General features: G+C 50.3%; 1 protein-coding gene across 1 annotated transcript; it reads right to left on the bottom strand.

Moving 5' to 3' along the window:
* Nucleotides 1-2,093: 2,093 nt before the first annotated feature.
* On the bottom strand, nt 2,094-13,948 carry TMEM222 (transmembrane protein 222). Its single transcript, XM_055332718.1, has 6 exons — nt 13,587-13,948; nt 7,462-7,546; nt 6,202-6,233; nt 4,546-4,642; nt 4,331-4,461; nt 2,094-3,195 (listed from the first exon to the last, which is right to left on the bottom strand). The coding sequence occupies exons 1-6, from the start codon at nt 13,778-13,780 to the stop codon at nt 3,108-3,110; spliced, it is 627 nt and encodes a 208-aa protein (XP_055188693.1). The 5' UTR covers nt 13,781-13,948; the 3' UTR covers nt 2,094-3,107.
* Between the last annotated feature and the right edge of the window lie 5,330 nt (nt 13,949-19,278).

Here is a 19,278-nt window from a genome sequence, read left to right as displayed (position 1 = left end):
AGCCCAGCCGCGCTGCCCCCTAACTCTGTATCCTCCACCCCCAACCAAATTTTATTTCCAAGTTCCCATTGCTGTGAACAGCCCCTGGCCTCCTGCTGCTTGCTGCCAGTGCCCAGACTGCCTGCCCCCTGCCCCCCATCCCCATCTGTCCCCCATCACTTTTGCTCTCCTACTGCCCAAGTGTCAGTCAGTACCGGCCCAGCCTCTTCTGGAGTCCTCCTCTTCCCTATCTCCTGGCCTCCATTCAGCCCCTCCGGTCCTGCCTGCACAAGGCTGTCGGAGGCCCTTTCTGAGCCCTACTTTTATCTGTGATTCCTCAGCTTTGGAAGGTGCTGACAGACAAGCAGGGTGACCCTCTGGTTCCAAAGTCCTCCCAAGAAGCCCGGCCTCCCTGAGGCCCTTTGACTAACTCTTGGGCTGCCCCACTCCTAGGCCTGACTCTCATAGCTGCAAGGTAAGTGCAGCTCTGGTGTCCTTGCCACCCACATCCTTAGGGGCCTACCCAAAAGCTCCACTTCCCTTGATGCTCCCTTGTCCCTCCCCACTTACCACTGCCCCTCCCACCCCAACTCTCCCTGGGCTCCCCTGCCTCCACACTATGCAAGGAGCTTAGGGCTTAGGTGAAGAGGGGGGGCGGGGGGCTGGAGGCCAACAGGTCTGGCTTAAACTTCTGGCTCTGCCATGTGGTCCCCAGTGGACTTGGATCAGTGACAATCTCTGTAGGCCTCACTGTCTGCCTTTATAAAACCAGGGCAGTGACAGCAGACATCTCCTGGGACTGCTCTAAGGAGTGTCCCTTGGCTTGCCTCCAGCATCCATTCTCCCTTCTCTTAGGTCACAGCACCCAGTCCTTTGGAGAAGAGCCCCTCCCCACCTTACCCCCTGTGCTTTGCCCACATGGTGGTTCTGAGTGGGGGCTCTGGAACTAGGCTACTGGGCTTGAACATGGTTCCACTCTTCCTGCCTCTGTGTCCTTGAGCAAAGCACTTTACCTCTCTGCGCTCACTTCATCTGTAAAATGGGGACAATAGCCCCAAACTCATGGGGCTGTGGTGAGGGTAAAGGACTTTCTGATGAGGCCTAGCACACACTGAACACTCAGTAACCTGGTGATTTTTATGGCACCTCTCTGTATCCTGTTTCCCCCAGGCTAATTTTAAAGTTCTGCCGGGCGGGGGCAGGCCTTATTGCTTTCTCTATCAATTTTGCTGTGGTTGTCCTCTATACTGGAACTCTTCCTCCCCGCAACCAACTCTCAGCTGGACCTCAATATACATGCAGAACATATTTTTGAAAATGGAATCGTTATGGAGAAGGAGGGGGCACATCTCTCTTGCTCTGGAGAAACCCCAGCACTGCAGGGTCTGGGATAAGCTGATAGAACCTTCCAGAGCAGCTAGGGCTGTCCTCAAGGCCAGCCTCAGGAAGAACACAAAAGGCCCTCAGGATTCAGAGACCAAATTCTTTGCTAGTTCAACTAAAATGACACATGACACATGGCAAGGTTAGGAGAGACGTCACCGAGGAAGTGGCTTTTACACCAAGCCTTGGAAAGGAGGGCCACAATTTCAACAGGTGGGAGGCAAAGGACCAGAAATGAGCAGGCTCTGCCGTCTTGCTGGAGGGCAGGGCAGTGACCTGATCACTGGGGGTGGGCATGAGGAACTTGGCAATAGGACCGATGGACATGGAGAGGCCAGAGGCCGGGGTGATCACCTTGGCTTATCCCCAGCTGTGCACCCGACAGGTCCAGGGCACTGGTCTGCACAGCCCCACCTCCCAATGCTACTGCCAGTTCTTCCCAACAGGAAATACAGGAGGGTTTCAATACTCACCTGCCTTGAGGAGAAAGCTCTGGAATGGTACACGTGGAAGGGTGGGGGCTCCCACAGCCTGGACCCATGGCAGGAGGGACCTGAGGGAGGCAGACCTCTCTGTAAGCTCTGCCTGATGTAGGCACTGGATGAGGACTCAACCATGGCCCTGGCAACCAGAGCCCTCGCCAGGGGGCAGAGGTACTCAAGGACATCAAGAAGAAACGAGCTCGAGGGCCCAGGGGCCACTGGAGGGAGAAACAAGGACAAGACACAGTCTGGAGTCAAACTCTTTATTGCCCTGCCCAGGGAGCCCTGCAAGGAATCCACAGAGCAAAAGTGAGGGGCAGCACATGCCCTTTCCACAACTTGAAGATAGGGGGCGCCAGTGGCAGGTGGAAGGAAACAGCTCCCCTCCAGCTACCTGGGCACTGGCTGCTCTGATGCCCCCCACCACATCCTGGACCCATGGGGCACCATCACCAGTGCCCCCAGGCAAGGCCTGTAGCTGGGGTGGGACCCAAGCTTTGTTTCCACTGCTCTGGTCTATGGGTGGTCACCCTGGACTTGTCAGCCATCACTCATCTCTCCAGGCTGGCTGGGGGAGCCCAGGCCCCCAACTGCAGGGGAAGATGGGCTCAAGTGCTGGGAAACCCAGGGTGGGAAGCAGGGGCTACATGGGCTGGAGGGTGCCAGGAGATGGGGCACACTGCCCCTAGTGCAGCTTCTGGCAGACATCTGATTGGGGGCCCATCCAGCCCTACTAGATCATTCTAGAGTCTAGTGGTGAAAGTCCTAGGGCAGATTAGCTTGTGGAGACTTCTTAGTATACTCCACCTGCCCTGGGACCAGAGACCTGGCAGGCGGATGTTCTCCAATTCCAGCTCTGGCCCCCTGTGGTGCCTTGTCCGGTGGTCCAAATGTGTTCCCTTTCCCCATCAGGCACTGGGCTGAGGCAGAGGAAGCCCAGCAGGCAGTGGCAGGAGCAGCTCTACAGAGGGAAGCTAAGGCCTTTCCAACAGATGAACAAAGAGGGTGCCTCAAGGGCAGGGCTCACAAGCCTGGAGAGGAGGGGACAGGGAGCTTCTTAGTGACCAGTGAGACACGACAAGCAAACACCCCCACCCCCCCTTGTCTTCAGTCCCTATTCAATCCCGTCTAGCCCAGACCCCTGGGTCTAACCAGCAAACCCATCCCTGCCTTTTGGGGCAAGAAGAAAGAAGAATCTGGAACCAAAAGGGGTGGCAACTGCCTGCTCAGGAATCTGGTGGGCTCAGGGCCATGACGCAGCCATCACCGAAGGTTGAAGACGAGACTGACAGTTAGGATGATGCCCAGGAGGAGGACGAAGGGCAGCCAGGTCTTCACGAAAGCCCCGACACTGACAGAGAAGAGAGAGGGGAGTCTGAATAGGAAGACCCGATGAGTGGGGTGTGTTTCACAGAGTCCTGTCTGCCCACGGACCCAGATGGGGCTGCTGCTCCTGAGGAAGCTCCTGGAACCACTCCTCCACTCCCACATTTGGTCAGTCAAGGGAATGGGCCTAGCCTGGCTCAGCACCGACCCTGTAGGGCTGCCAATTACAGTCCCGGGCAAGGGCTGTTCCAGGTTCCTGGTAGCATCTGACATCTCACTGAGCAAGTACAAGAGATGCGTCCACCGTCTCTGGGCCTCACTGCTCTATCCACAATCACCCCTCTCTGGGGAACTCTTCACTCTTGGTGTGGAAGCCAAGGGCTGCCCTCTCATGAGGCCCACCGGGAGGGGAGGGATCAGCAAGTTAGCACAGGATGGTGTGGCCGGAGCTGAGGGGCTGGGAGTCAGGGCTCTGCCTCAGTCTGTGTGTGACCATGGTTACGGTCTTCTCTGGGGACCTCTAAAAGACTTTGGGACTTAAAAAAAAAAAAAGACCCCTAAGAGTTTCCTTTTCAGAAGCTCTTAATGATGCATAAAGCTAGCGAGAAGCCTAGAGAGGCTTCGAGGTGAGACCAGGCACGTGCTGGCTCCCAGGTGGGTGAATCACTCAACCTCTCTGACCATCCTCAACCTAAGAATTGAGGTCAAAATGCCTTTGACCTTACAGGTTGAGCCTGTGGCTTCAAAGGTCCTCCCAGGCCACCACTAAGGCCCACCTGCCCAGAACCCTGCCTCTGATGAGGAAGGGTGGGAAGGGATCCTGTAGGGCAGTTACCACCCCCTCCTTGGAGGGTCTCCATGTTCACCTGACCTGAGCACAGGGCTCTGTGGGCTCTCAGCCTCTCCAAGGAGTCAGAATCATTACCTCCATTTGACCAGGGGCAGTTGCAGCTTAGAGAGGCCAAGGCAGGTGGCTGAGATTGCACAGACTTCAGCATGGTCACCTTCCTTTCCATCAGGATCTCAGCTAGTTACTCTAGAACTCACATGGTTCCAAACAGCAACTGCTTTGTCCCTGTTCACTGCAGGACTCCACAAATGGCCCTGATGGGATCCTTGGGAGAGCAGCCCCAGAAGTGAGTTACGGGTGGATAGCTCACCTGACATACTTCCCATACAGCAGGCAGAAGAAGCAGAGCGTTACCATGTTCCAGTTGGTGCTGTTGTTATAGCGCATCAAGTTCAAGGCCAATGCGACATGTGAGTGACAGTTGTCACAGCAGAGACTGTGCTAGAGATGCAGGAAGGGTTGCTTTAGGCTGGGCTGTGGGGGAACTCCCACCCCAGTTCCTGTGATCAGGAGCAGCCCACCTACCATGCGGTGCTTGTACTCCTCAGAGGCATCGTGCACAGCTGTGTCCCATGCATTGGGCCCGCTAGCGTACACCTGAGCAGGGTCCAACTTCCAGTACCTGGGAGGAAAGAAGGGGTTCTGGGCATTGGCTCACCTCTCTTACAGATAGCCTCACAAATGTTCTGGACACCTGCTCTGTGCAGGGCCCTGATTGTGTGCTGAGGCTGCAGGGGTGAGACAAGTCCAGGAAAAGAGCCACACAGGGGACAACATGGTGTGACATGCCTGGTGCCGTGTGAATCCTGGAGATGATATGGGGGAATATGAGAGGCTTCGGGGGTGACATCTGAATCTAGTTTGAAGGAAGAGGGGTTGGCCATGTACAGAAAAGGGAATGGGCATTCTAGGCAGAGGGCACAGTGTGAATAGAGGGAGAGGCACAAAATTGTGCAGCATGTACCAGGAGTTAAGTGACTGGGCATGGCTGGAGGGGTCAGAGAGAGGAACAGAGTGACAGAACACTGGAAGGGGAATCAGGAAATGCAGGTGAGGCCACATGGACCTGAATGTCACTTTGAGTTTATTCACAGGCAGCATGCTCTCTGCCCCTCCCTTCCCCACACGAGACTAGGGTGAATGGGAGAAGAGCCTGTGGAGCTAAAAGCTCACAGACCTGGAGCTGAGTAAGAGTGGCTATGCCAAGGGGCAGAGGGCCCAGAGGGTCTCCAGCTGGGAAGTGCTGGGAGGGCAGGGCGCCCTCTGGCTGCTGTGTGTGGGAACAGCTTGGTGGAAGAGCCTAGAGGCTGTGCCTGTCCTGTGGCTGGCTGTGCAGAGGCTCCTGTCTGGAAACAGGTGCCTTTAAAAAAACAGCCTGGCAGCAGACATTCAGCCCAGAGGTCCCTGGCCAACATTTCCACCTGCCTGTAGAAGTCAGCAAGCATTGGGGAACCAGTTCCAGACTGCCTCTGCTGTGCGGGATACCAACTCTTCCCTGGGGCCTGACTCACCAGGGGCAGCCCCAGACCACAGGGGCTGTTCTAAGCATACTGATGACAGAGACATTGTCACCAGGCCCACAGCTGAGAGGGCCCCCAAGACAGAAAAAATTAAGGGGTGACTAGTTGGCTCAGTTGGTGAAGCATGTAACTCTTGATATTGGGGGTTTTGAGTTCAAACCTCATGCTGGGTATAGAGATCACTTAAAAAAAAAAAAAGACAGAAAAAACGAAGACCAATAATTCCAAACACCCAGACATACCAATAGCTCCCAGAGGGCCTGACTACTTTTATTCTAACCAGAACTTTCCAGCTGAGTTCCAAGCAGTGCCTCCTTTATACCTTAAATGGCTTGTTTATTTCTGAGGAGAAGAATCTAGATTTTGGAATGAGATACCTGGGTATGAGTCTCAGCTCTGCCACTTCCTGTATGATTGTGACCCTTTTCTTTCCTCATCCTTCCAAGGGACCTGAATACAACCTTGTAGAGCTGAGGCAAACTCTAGATGGTCTGTGGGTGAAGACCCAGCCAGGGACTGGTGCACGAGATGCTTGGCACACGCTGTTTGCTCTGGGAGAGCCTGGCTATCCTTCCCCTCATCCCATTCTCGGGGTGCTGACTCTCACTGTGTCCCAGAAGGCCTGGCCCTAGGGCTAGTCACATGGGTGCTCATCACTTACTTGGCGGGCTTCCCAAAGGCCATGTTGTCTTCCTGTTGAGGGACAAGAGCAGAAGTCAGTGGAGGACCTGCATCTAGCCTGGCAGACAGGACTGGCCAGCGGTGGAAGTGCAGTGATTAAGAAGGGGGTATGTGAGGTGGGCAGAAGTGGCATCTGGGCCCTGCTCTGGGGCTGGCAGAGCATTTAAAGTGCCAGCAGCAGCTTTTCTGTGAGAAGGCAGCATTTCGGCAGGACTGCACAGAGCTCTGCACCCAGGAACCAAACACTTGGAGGGCCAGTCACGACTGCCCTTCTGTGTGGCTCCCAGGTATAATTCTCTCACTCTCTCTAGCCCTCATTTGCTCCAAGTTCTCTGATCAATCTCAGATTGCTCACGGGGAGGCAGATTCCTCTGTGGTATAAATGACAACACTCTCTGACCTCCTGACCCGACAACAGTGGCCCACAGAGGCTCTTCTCTGTCTGGTAACCTGACTGAATCATTCAGAGCAAGTCTAGGGGTTGGGGAAGGCTTCCTATGAGGGAGGGATGTTTCATTCAAGCTCCAGACCTGCCATACAAGGGCCGGGGCAGATTTTGGGTTCAGAATCAAGAAGACCCAGCTGACAGAGCTGGTCAAAGATGAATTATGATAAGAATATATAAGAGCAAAAAACCTTTGTCATGTTAAGATGGTCATGACAACTATTAATACAAACAGACTGGTACCATCACATCCCTTCATTCCAGCCTCTGATGGAGATAAAGCTATGCCCTGGCAACAGGCAGGGTGCTGCTGCTCATCTGGAACAGGCCCACTGTACCCATCTTGAGCACATCCCCTAAGAACACAGCTGCTCCATTCTATAAGCCCCACCCCCTCTTCTCCATGGTCACACCCAGAGAACCACATCAGCCTCCCGTGTCCCCACCTTGTGACTCCCACCTTCTGAAGGTCCAGAGATGTGGTTCCTGGATGGTCTGACTCTCCACTCTTGCCTCTAACCCCTACCCATGTCTTGGTACCCCAGGGATGGGCAAAGGACTGGGTCAGTTACTTAAGAATCCTTCTGGCCACACTGCCCTCCTGGCCTGTCCTGGAGGCAAGAGAAGGGGGAGAGGGGTCAAACACTGGTGAAGAGCAGAGGGCCAGTGCCAGGACTGTCTGGTACCTACATTCTCCTGGGCCTTGGGCAGACTGGAAAGCTGCCTCAGGTAGGACAGGCCAGTCTTCCACATAAGCCTTGGAACCCACTGGAGGGAGGCCAGACGGGAACTCACCGAGACAAAGTAGGGGCCAGCAAAATCCCGAATGACTCCTGTGGATGTGCAGATGCCCATGTGGCCGATGATGGGGAAAAACCACCTGCGAAAAAAGGACAGGGAAGGGACAGAGCTTAGGGTGTCTTTCAGCTGGTCAGAAAGACACTGGGGACACTCCATCCAGTGTGAGAGTATGTGAATATTGTGCAATGAGTGCCAGTTAGGGAGGCTGGGAGGCTGGGGAAGGACAGAAGAGGGGTGAGTGCAAACAAACACCACAGTGGAATACCACTGCACCCCAAGAATGGCTAAACCATAGGGATGGTAACATGGAGTATGGGGAGGTTGGGGGGCAACTGGAAATGTTTCTACTGCCTTCAAAAACCAGCAGTTACTCTATGCCTCAGCAATCCCACTTAAGAGTGGACACTCAGGTGAAACAAATGTACACCAATGCCAGGTACGAGAATACTCATAGCACCTTCATTCAGCATACCTCAAAATAACATTGTCAGAACTCACTGAACTGCACATTTAAAATGTATGTACTTTATTGTATATAAATTATATCCCCCCCAAAAAAATAAAAAAAATAAATTATATCCCAATAAAGTTGATGTCTTCCCCCAAGTTTTTATTTAAATTCCAGCTAGTTAATGTACAGTGCAATATTAGTTTCAAGTGTAGGATTTAGTGATTCATCACTTACATACAGCAGCTGGTGCTCATTGAAACAGGTGCCCAGCTCAATACCCGTCACTTGTTTAACCCATCCTCCTCTCCACCTCTCCCAATAAAGTTGCTTTTAAAAACAACTGGAAGAGATCCCTGGATGGCTCAGCGGTTTGGTGCCTGCCTTTGGCCCAGGGCACGATCCTGGAGTCCCGGGATCGAGTCCCGCGTCGGGCTCCCGGCATGGAGCCTGCTTCTCCCTCTGCCTCTCTCTCTCTATCATGAATAAATAAATAAAATCTTTCAAAAAAATAACTAGAAATAATCCATATGTCCAACAATAGTAAAATGAGTAAGTAAATTAGGGTATAGTCATGAAATGAAATGTATGTAACAATAAAAAAAGAGGGGAAGCCCCGGTGGCGCAGCGGTTTAGCGCCGCCTGCAGCCCAGGGCGCGATCCTGGAGACCCTGGATCGAGTCCCACGTCAGGCTCTCTGTATGGTGCCTGCTTCTCCCTCTGCCTGTGTCTCTGCCTCTTTCTCTCTCTCCCTCTCTGTCTCTATAAATAAATAAATAAAATCTTTAAAAAAAAAAGAATATTCTTCTGCTACACACAACACATATTCTCACAGGCATTAGGCAGTGAAAGAAACCTTTCACGAAAGTCCATGTATAATACTCTGCTTTAATGGGGACGCCTGGGTGGCTCAGTGGTTGGGCATCGGCCTTCGGCTCGGTATGATCCTGGAGTTCCAGGGTCAAGCTCCCTGCAGGGAGCCTGTTTCTCCCTCTGCCTATGTCTTTGCCTTGCTCTGTGTCTCTCATGAATAAATAAATAAAATCTTTAAAAAAAATTCTCTGCTTATAGAAACTATGAGGCAAAACTAACCTATGGTGCTAGAGGGGAAAAGAGGGGTGATTTCTGTGGCAGAATTAACTGGCACAAGGGAGTCCTTTGGTACTGGAAATGCTCTCTATCTTCACCTGGGTGACATGAGTATATACATATACAATAATTCACTGAACCACATACTTAAGATTTGTCCACTTTACAGTGTTTGTAACTTTTTTTTTAAAGATTTATTTATTTATTTATGATAGAGAGAGAGAAAGGCAGAGACACAGGCAGAGGGAGAAGCAGGCCCCATGCCGGGAGCCCGACGTGGGACTCGATCCCGGGACTCCAGGATCGCGCCCTGGGCCAAAGGCAGGCGCCAAACTGCTGAGCCACCCAGGGATCCCCTTTTTGTAACTTTTTTATTGAGACATAAGAAACACTGTAGGGATCCCTGGGTGGCTCAGCAGTTTGGCGCCTGCCTTTGGCCCAGGGCGCGATCCTGGAGTCCCGGGATCGAGTCCCACGTCGGGCTCCCGGCATGGGGCCTGCTTCTCCCTCTGCCTGTGTCTCTGCCTTTCTCTCTCTCTATCATAAATAAATAAATAAATCTTTAAAAAAAAAGTTACAAAAAGTGTGAGAGGGAGACACTGAAACCAATCTGTTGGTGGGGGAAGGGTTTCAGGGATGGCTGCTCTTAAGAGATGATGAAGTAACAATAGGTGGAAGGATAATGAAGACAAAAGCACGGTGTATTCCAGGAACTTAAAGCCCAAATTTTTAAAAAACCAAATCTCAGTTGGACCCCAATATGCAAAACATATAGGAACCCCTGATCTGTCTAGGGCATGAGAACCATGGTACTACAAGGGTGTAGGTGCTGAACAGACTGATCCAGTTTGAGGACTCGTGGGGAGGGGGTGGGGAGAGAACTCATTACAAGGCCAGTGGCCGAGTGCTGGTTTGAAAGCTGCATCCTGCTAGGGAGAGGTAAAACCTAAATCATTAGGGGATGGAGCAGTCAGCAAAAGCTTTGCAGAGGAGGTGACTTTTAACCCTGACCCGTGAAAGGACAGGATGTCTGTCATCAGGCAGAAAGCAAAACTCCAAAGCAGCAAAGTGCTGCATGTGTCTGGAGGACGTGAGGGGACCAAGAGTGGAGGGAAGAAAGGCAGCCAGTTCAGAGGCTGTTTTGGAATACTGGCAAGAGATGATGGTGATCCTGACTAGAGTATTGGTGGGTGGTAAGGTGGCTGAGACGCAGATGGATTCAAAAGATCCTTAAAAAGAACACTGGGCAGTTTTATGACCAATGGGACAAAGGCCTTCCTAGATCTGCTTCCTAGGCATCTGAAAGGATGATGTGGCCAGAGCCGTGTCTTGGGAACATAATCCAGGTTCCACCGTTCCCTTGCTTAACACTCATTAATGGCTTCCTGTTACACTTAAAATATACTTAAAATTCCTTCCAACAGTTTGGGTTTGCTTATTCCTTGATATCAACCTCACCCCTCTTTCTAGCTACATTGCCTGCTTCAGGTTCCTCAAACACACCAAATGTTCCCACTTCAATGCTTTCTGCATTTGCCTCTGTCTGAAACATTCTTCCTCCAGAGCTTCACACAGCTGGCTGCTTCTCACTATTTAGGCCTCAGCTTGACTGTTCACATGGGAGGTTTTCCCTGACCATGTCTTTTAGAGTAGCCACACACCACCCCAGGAATCCCAGATCTCATCACTCTGCTTTAATTTCTTCATAGTATCTACTACTATCTGAAATTAATCTTGTTTACTCACAGGGATACTCTCTTTCCCCACTAGTAGATAAACTCCAAGAAAGCAGGGATTTCCTTATTTGTTACAGTCCCCAGAACAGTGCCTGGCATGCAGCTGGAGCTAAGAATTCATTGACTGATAAATGATGAATGACGGAATGTCCTGAATTTTTTAGTGGAGTCAGGCTCTGAATTCAGGGCTGGGTTGAATCTTGACTTTGTTTTGGGCAAGTTACTCATTCCCAACTTTGTCAGTGAGAGGTGGATAGTAATAATTACCTCAATGTGGGGCTACTCTGAGGATTAACAGGCTATGTTTGCGAAGTGCTTAACACACTTCCTTGCATTTGTAGTTGCTCAATGTCGTTACCATGAAGTGCTCGATAAGTACTTGCTATCTAATTGGCTGGACTGGCATAGAATAAGTTGCTAAAGAGCTACGGTGGCTATAGGCTAGACACTCAGAATTATGGGAAAGTAACTCCTCTGGCTTTTCTCAGACCCTGATTTCAGAAACCACCCTCCACCCCCATCTCAGTTCCTTTCATCTGGATGGGGAGAAGGTCTGGGTTTGACCAGTAACCCACATACCACAGCTATGCCGGAAATCAGAGTAAAGGCTGGAGACAACAGCAGAGCCCTCAGCCTAGGGAAGCCTCAGAGAAGAAACTCTCTAAGTATTTATCAGTCTGGAAGCACCATGAAGGCAAACTCCAAAGCTGCTTTGTGGACTACTATCCACTCAGACCCAGTACATAATAGATCCTTAATAATTACTCATTGAAGGAAGGGAGGAAGGAAGGAAAGAAGTTAGGAAGTTCCTAACCTTGGAGAGCTCCACCTGGTAGACTATCTCAGTGGAAAAAGCCTCACGCTGGCTTCTAAGCCTTTATTTCCTCATCTACAAAATGGGGATGACAGTATCTATTTTCATTAGGTTGACATAAGGACTGAATGAGATAATGAATATAAAATGTTTAGAATAGAGTCCAGAACAGAGCATGTATCCAATCTTAGCTACTTTTATTAGTAGCAGTAGCTATTATCTGGCTTTTCATGCAGAATTATCACATCTTTGAGGGGTGGACAGATCCTTGGATTCATTTGCCTCCTCTTTGATCCCCTTTCCAAAGACAGATGACAGTTCCTTGTGCCACATCTATTCCTAGCTCTGTACTCTAGGTCAGCTATCAACACGATGCACTGCGATGGTTAGTTCCTGTTTCCCCCTTCTACTGGAGGTTTGACAGGGGAACTCTGGCTTATTTATTTTATGAACACATGCACATAGGTGAGAACAGAAATGGTGTGAGCTGCTCCTGGCCCAGCTGACTGGGGATCGTGATGCCTCCACCTGATGTTACCAGGTCTCTGGAAAAGAGAGGATTCTATGAATGTGTTTCTGAAAACAGGGAAAACCAAAGAGGGCTTAAGAAAAAAAGACAGGTTTTCAGTAAAACCGATACATTCCTTGAATACCCCTTCCAGTTATTCTCATGTTAACATTTTATTTTCTTCATAGCACTAGTCACTATCAGAAGTACTTTATTAGCTTACTTGTTTACTATCTCCTTTCACCATGATTTAAACTCTATGACAGCAAGGATCCTATCTGCTTCATTTGTCACTTTATGTTTTTATCACTTTGAACTACTCTAGGCACAAAGGAGTCAACTTAGCAAATGTATTACAAGAACACTGAATGAATGAATGAATGAATGAACACACTTTCTTAACATTTTTATTTTTAAAGGATTCAGACTTGAAAACTTTTAAACCAAATGCATAAACATTTGAAAACACAAGCAAGTGAAGTATTTTAACATAATACAAAAAGTCATTTTTGGATCATCAACATATAAGACCAGAAAAATGATCCCTTCTCCACACCACTTGGCTGTTTATGATACAGGGAACAAATTTATCTCATCAGGTGAGGGGAGGCAATCAAAAGAGAGCATGTTATGGAGTCAGAAAGTCGACTGAGTTTGGGATGCCCTTGCTCACTGGCATGTGAACCTGACCAAGACCTTTAATGGTAAAGAGGAAGCTCAGTGTCATCATCTGAAATTACTACCTTAGAAAATGACCGTGCCATTCAGAGGAAATGGGTGTGAAAGAACTTGACCGATGGTCCAGCACTGTGAGGTGTGGTTTTTAGCAGTTGTCAAGGCTGAGGGAGGAGAGCAAACCAGCTCCCCCAACCCAGGAGCTCTTCTCTAAAAGGTGGCTCTCCTATAGGAGCACCTGCTCTCTCTCCTGACAAAGAAGGAGGTCAAGGAAGGCGCGCTGCCTTGGGAGGCAGACATCCTGGGACCTAACCTCGCTTTGCAACTGAAATAGTGTGTGATCTCCAGCCTCAGCACCTGGGAGACAAAGCGTTGGACTCCCAGATCTCTGGGGCCCCTTTTCACTGTTGACATCTCAGGAGGCAGAGTGGTCCCAGCCACACTCCCGCTCTCGCCTCTGGACTGTCTTGCGTATAAGGAAGTGATCAGCAAGCATTTGCTCAATGAACGAATAAAGCAGTGAATGAGTGAAGGTGTCTCCTCAGCCCCGGTGAGGGGCCCCTCTTCCGTACGCCCACAGGTCCTGCGCTTCCCAGACACACAGAACCTTTTCCGCCGCTCTACAACCGTCCTTCTCCCTGACTACACCAGGTGTCATGAGGGCGAGGAGCGAGTCCCATCTGTCATCAGAAACTGGCACGGCGCAGGTGACGGGGTTCTGTGACTGGGCGAGGGGTGCGGGCCGGACCGAGGGAAGGGCTTGCAGCACGTCGGAGCCGCAGGCTTGGCCCGGCCCTCCCCGCCCCCCCGACTCTCCCCGTCCCTCGGCGGACGCCGGGCGAGACTCACGTGAGCACCGGGATGGGCGTCCACACCACGCAGTAGGGAAAGCGGCTCCGGTCCACGTCCATGGCGCTGCTGCCCGAGCCGCTGAATTGCTTCTTGTCCGTCTCGGCCGCCGTCGGTGCCTCCACTTCCGCCATCCCGGGTGGGGGCGGCGGCGGCGGCAACAGGAGCGGCGAACTCCCTTCCGCTTCCGCCATGCTGCGCGCCCCCCGCTCCGGCGGGCCCCGGGCTCCGGCGCCGCTCGCCCCGTGGCGTCACTTCCTGGAGGTGGGGTCCGCCGGCTTTGCCTTCCCCCTGGGAATCGGGGCCGCAAGCCTCTGGGCCGGGCCTGCCGGGCCCCCTGCCTCGGCGCCGGCCAGCCTCGCGGGTTTGCGGCCGCACGGCCGCGCGGAGGGAGGGATGCCCTCAGGCAGCGCGCAGTCTGGCGCGGGAGCCAGACCGAGAACTCCGTGCTTCAGAACGCGAGGCCTCCCAGGAGGTGCGATGCAGTCGCTATTTATTGAGCGCTTCCTGGGGGGCCAAGCACTGGACATACATTGCTTTTAACCCCCATAAACTGGTTTGACAAGCGAGTTTAGGTGTTTCCCCCAGGTTGCAAGTGAGAAACTGAGGCTCAAGAGGTGCGGTGAGTGGCCACGCTCGAGCCCAAGTCTATGTCCCTTGCCCTTTCCATTCTGTGGTCTCTCATGAGGTGGTGGCACAGAGGAAGGCCAGACTTAAGATGCCGTGTCGTGTGCTAGGAGCAGGGGAGACTTGCCGGGAGCTGCCTGGGCCGTCTTGGTGTTGGCCAGGTGGCACAGAGGTTGGGGGTGCAGGGATGCGTGCAGCCGTGCAAAGAAAGAAGCCGTGCAAAGAAAGAAAAGGCTTTGCAGAGCGCAGGGTACAGGACTGTGAATATCACCTTGGTTGCAATCAATCACAAACCTTAGCTGTGATCCGAACCCTTCGTGGCGCAAATGGAAAAACTGAGGCTCAGGGAAGTTCATTAATTGTTTGAGATCACGCACAACCAGTATAAGGCAGGCAGGCTTAAATCTTGGGTTTTTTTGGGCTTTCTAAAGGATGCCAAGATAGCCAAAGAAAATGGAATCCACTGGGATGGGAAGGGGAAATGTGGGATGAGAAGGAAGACAGCAGCTAAAAATCAGGCTAGGAGGAGGTAGGGACAAAATCAGAAAAATGAGAGCTATGCCTTCTTGGGAACGTCTTTTTCTTCCACTGAATTACCCTCTCAATGCTGACCTATAGAAAGCCTGCTGTCCTGTTACATATCTGTTATGGAACTCTAAATTCCTCGATTTCAGTACTTAGCCTAGCTCCTAGTACAGAGCAGATGCCCACTAGATGTGTTTTAATGATTGAATGGATGTTTTATAAAGGCCTTACAGATATCACAGCTGAAAATGATTCTAATGTTCTCAAAATTTTTTGAGTAGGTTTGTGCCTCTCCTGTGACCCATGTGTAGTGTGGAATCCTTGAAGACCAACAACCAGCATCTAGCACAGAGTTTGGAATTTATTAGGTGTGCAGTATATGATTGTTGATGAATAAATTATATTACTTCTTGATTCAATCAAGATAGGTAATCTCTTCTGGATCACAGGCTCTGAGGAAGGTCTTTGGCTTAGATATTCTTCCGTCATCACAGTCAATCCATAATTCTGGCACGGGGCTGGCGGGTGCCCGTTAGTCACATATTGTGTATATGGGTGAATAAATAACCAAAGTAAGTTTTTCTTAGGGTCTGCCACAAATGTGGTAGTACTAACACAAGTACCACCTTTACTCTTGACAGCCTTAGTGGCTTCTCATTGTACTTAGGACAAAACACAAGTATCTTACCATGGCTTGCAAGGCCCTGCATCATAGGCCTTTTTTTTTTTTTTTTTTTTTTTTGTTCACTACACTATAGCCACCCTGGCTTCTTTTTCAGTTCCTCTCATGTACCACACTCTTTCATGCCCCCAGGGACTTGGCACACACTTCTTTGCTGAATGTTCCCACCCGCCCCTTAAGCTTTTTTTTTTTTTTAAGATTTTATTTATTTATTCATGAGAGACCCACACACACAGAGGCAGAGACACAAGGCAGAGGGAGAAGCAGGCTCCCTGCAGGGAGCCTGATGTGGGACTAGATCCCTGGTCTCCAGAATCCCGCCCTGGGCCGAAGGCGGTGGTAAACCTGGTAAACTACTAAACCACTGGGGCTGCCCACGCTGGCTAACTTCTATTTATCCTTCAAGTCTTAGATTAAATGTGGCTTTCTCAGAGAGTCCTTCCCAATGTAAATCAGAAGGCCCCTGTTAATCTCCCTTGGGACATCCTGTTCTTTTCCTTCAAAGCACATTTTTAACTGTATTTTTGGAATCCCACACTAGGCTGGAAACTCCTTGAGGGCAGATAATACATTTGTTTACTTCTGTAAACCTAGTGCCTAGTAGTCTCTAGCAGAATAGCATCTGCATCTGCTTAATAAATATTTGCAAAAATGAATGAAATGGCACACACTTATAAACTTGGTATCATGCTGGCTACAGACTGTCCTAGGACAGGGGCCTGTCTTTATCACCTGCTACCTCTTGGTGTCCCAAGCTTTTTTAAGGGGCCCATGGAGGTTGCTGGGCACAGTGCTTGGGAGTAGCGTCTAGTCAAAGATCCTTAGCTCCTTGGCCTAGGCAGCTGCAGAAGTGTAGGCATAAAGATGGCCAGGTACCTGGAGAAAGAAACCAGCTCCTCTGACGTCTCTGGGGCTCTCTCCCAGGCTTCTCCCCTCGCCACCTCTCAGTCTCTCCACAAGGCCCCATCTCACATGCACACATCACCTGGGTTTCCCACCCAACGTAAAAGCCTCCCTAGCCTGTGCCTTGCCTCCTCTGCTGCTGCCACCTCTATCACCCACAGACAGATGGGAAATCTCCATCAGACTAACACTTCCTTCCAGGCTCAGAGGATCACAGCAGGGTCCTGGAAGAAGCTCCACTAACAGGCAGCTCAGGAAAGGATTGATAGGATTCATAGCTACCCCTCCCCTCAACACACACACACACCGACCTAAAATAGGAATGACCATCTGGATCCACTTATAGGGCTGGCTGGGGGAGGGAAGGATAGTAGAGCCGGAACTGTCAAGCTGGGAAATCTTGGAGGGCAAGATGCTGCTTGTTTGATGGGTGAACTCAGGGCACGTTCTCTCGGTGGGAGTCAGGGCACCCCGTCACTTGGCTCCATTTATGAGTCCCCGGGGCTCACACGCCACCTGCCTTCCACTATCTCACTCCTCATCCTGGCATTCAAGGCCCCCATGGTCTGGCTCTGAACCTCAACCTACTTTTCAAGCCTCATCTCTCACTATTTCCCTCCGGACTTGCTTGGAGTTAACCTCACTGAGCTGTTTGCCCTTCAGAGAATGAGACCTGGACTTCATACCTCATGTCTTTGCTTACACTATTCCTTCAGTGGAATGCCCTTCCCCTACTCTCTCATACTACTTTCAAGGTTTCTGGCAAATGTTCCCTCTTTGCTCCCAGAGCACGAAGGCTGTGTTTCTACCTATTGAATATTCATGTGTACTTGCATTAGCATTAGCTGTTTACGTGTCTGTCTCCGCTGAGGGACTGTGAACTCCTTGAGAAGGGGTCTGACTGGATCTATTGGTCCCTGTAGCCAAGCACAGCACCTGCAGATAGGAGTGCTCAGGGAACGCCACCGTTGCTATTTATTGACCATAGGTGGTCTCCTTCAGGCTCTGGGGAAGAATGACCTCGATCAATAACCCCAGGGAAGCAGGGCCAAGCCAGTGGGCGGTCAGGGACAGGCTGGAGTTGCTGCTGGGCATCATGCAGTGTGTCTGGCCTGTGGGAGGGTGGAGTCCTCTCTTCTTCAGCCTTTCTGTTCCTGCTCCATTCATTATCTTCTCTGGCTCCTGGACATTGGGATTCTCCCCCATTAAACCCTGAACTGTCTTTCAGGATGGCTCCAAACCTCTCCATGGTGGGGAGAATAGACAATCTGAGTCTTCGGACATTAGAGTTTACAAAACGACTTCCTTCTCTGTTCTGTTTTATAGATGGCAAACTTGCCTGAGATTATTGAAAGCACAGCTAGGACCAGAATCTACATCTCCTACACCCTGGTGGACAGTAAAGCATGACGGTTAAACATGTGAACTCTGGAGTCAGCCAGCAAGCCCAGTGTTTCAACCTAAGCTTTGTCAGTGGTTGTCATATCTTAGGAAAGTAACTGAGACTCTTGGCATCAGTTTCCTCACATCTAATATGGGAAATGGTAATTCACATATAGAGTTCTTATAAGGTTTATTTGACAGGCTATACCTGAACAGCTCCTGGCCCCAAATAAACTCAATTTTAGGTATTATAGCAGTGAAAGCCACACATCACAATTGTAGAACTCTTACTTAAAAAGCACTTTGATGCATATAATCTATGATTTGGGACCTTCTTACAATGTAGTGAAGTAAATGTATGGAGTAAATTAATATACCCATTTTACTGATGAGAAAAATGAGCCCAGAGAGGTTCAAGAACTTTTCTGAAATCTAAGCACATATTAGATAAGAGTTGGGGTTTTTGAGCCTCAACCCTGGCTGTCTCTGCTGGTGACCCCTCTTAGGTCTACTGAAGAGTCACGAGGCTGAGACCAGCTTGAGATTCCGTAAATCACCACAAAATAGGTGCAAAGTATAGCTCATTAGGACCAGGCTATTTTATATATAAAAAAAGAAACCAGTCAAGAGCAGGAGGCAGAACAAGACTAAACAATAGAGTACCCCATGCCTGCCATCATATCCATCAGAATGCTTTCCTCCTTTACCACCCATACCAGACACAGAGTCTGGCAAACCAGTGGGGAGAATGTACTGGGGAGGACTCCTGATTCCCACTGAAATCCAATGTTCAGGGACGATGCACAGTCTGCATATCTATTCCATATCTTCCAAATAATGTGGAGGTACCAGGAGGGCAGGGATTAGTCTGTTGTATGCACTTTCATTAAGCCAGTGCTGGGCACAGAGGAGGAGTTTAAAAAGTTTCATGATATTTAAATAAGATGATTTTTAAAGACTTGGACTAGGTGGGATCGCTGGGTGGCTCAGCAGTTGAGCCTTGGTTCAGGGTGTGATCCTGGAGTCCCGGAATCGAGTCCCACGTCAGGCTCCCTGCATGGAGCCTGCTTCTTCTCCCTCTGCTTGTGTCTCTGCCTCTCTCTGTATGTCTCTCATGAATAAATAAAATCTTAAAAAAAAAAAAGACTTGGACTAGGAATCAGAGTTTAGGGATCTAGTCCTGGTTTTGGTGTTTTTGTTTTTAAAGATTTTATTTATTCATGAGAGAGAGAGAGAGAGAGAGGCAGAGGCAGGCAGAGGAATAAGCAGGCTTCCTGTGGGGAGCTTGATGCAGGACTCGATCCCAGGACCCCGGAATCACCCTGAGCCAAAGGCAGACACTCAACCACTGAGACACTTAGGTGCCCCCTGCCTTATAAAATTAAATATGCACCCCCCACCCCACCCTGGTTTTGCTTGTAACTCACTGGAGTCCTTGGACAGCTCATCCCTTTTTCCTGCCCCTCTTTGGAACTCTGTCTCTTCAGAAAATGTAGACTTTAGGGTTAGATCAGTGATCCTCAGCTCTAGCCATACTTAGAATGAATCTGGGATGCTTAAAACTAATGGGTG

Source organism: Nyctereutes procyonoides, unplaced genomic scaffold, assembly GCF_905146905.1.
Source record: "Nyctereutes procyonoides isolate TBG_1078 unplaced genomic scaffold, NYPRO_anot_genome, whole genome shotgun sequence".
NCBI classification, from domain to species: Eukaryota; Metazoa; Chordata; class Mammalia; order Carnivora; family Canidae; genus Nyctereutes; species Nyctereutes procyonoides.
This window is presented reverse-complemented; position numbering and strand designations above follow the sequence as displayed.

Excerpts from the sequence above, each read along its gene's own strand:
- TMEM222 (XM_055332718.1), bottom strand. The coding sequence starts at position 13,780 with ATGGCGGAAGCGGAAGGGAGTTCGCCGCTCCTGTTGCCGCCGCCGCCG. Across the intron at positions 4,643-6,201 it reads GCCTTTGGGAAGCCCGCCAA|GTACTGGAAGTTGGACCCTG; the intron begins GTAAGTGATGAG and ends CTTTCCTCCCAG. Across the intron at positions 3,196-4,330 it reads CTGTATGGGAAGTATGTCAG|TGTCGGGGCTTTCGTGAAGA; the intron begins GTGAGCTATCCA and ends CTTCTCTGTCAG.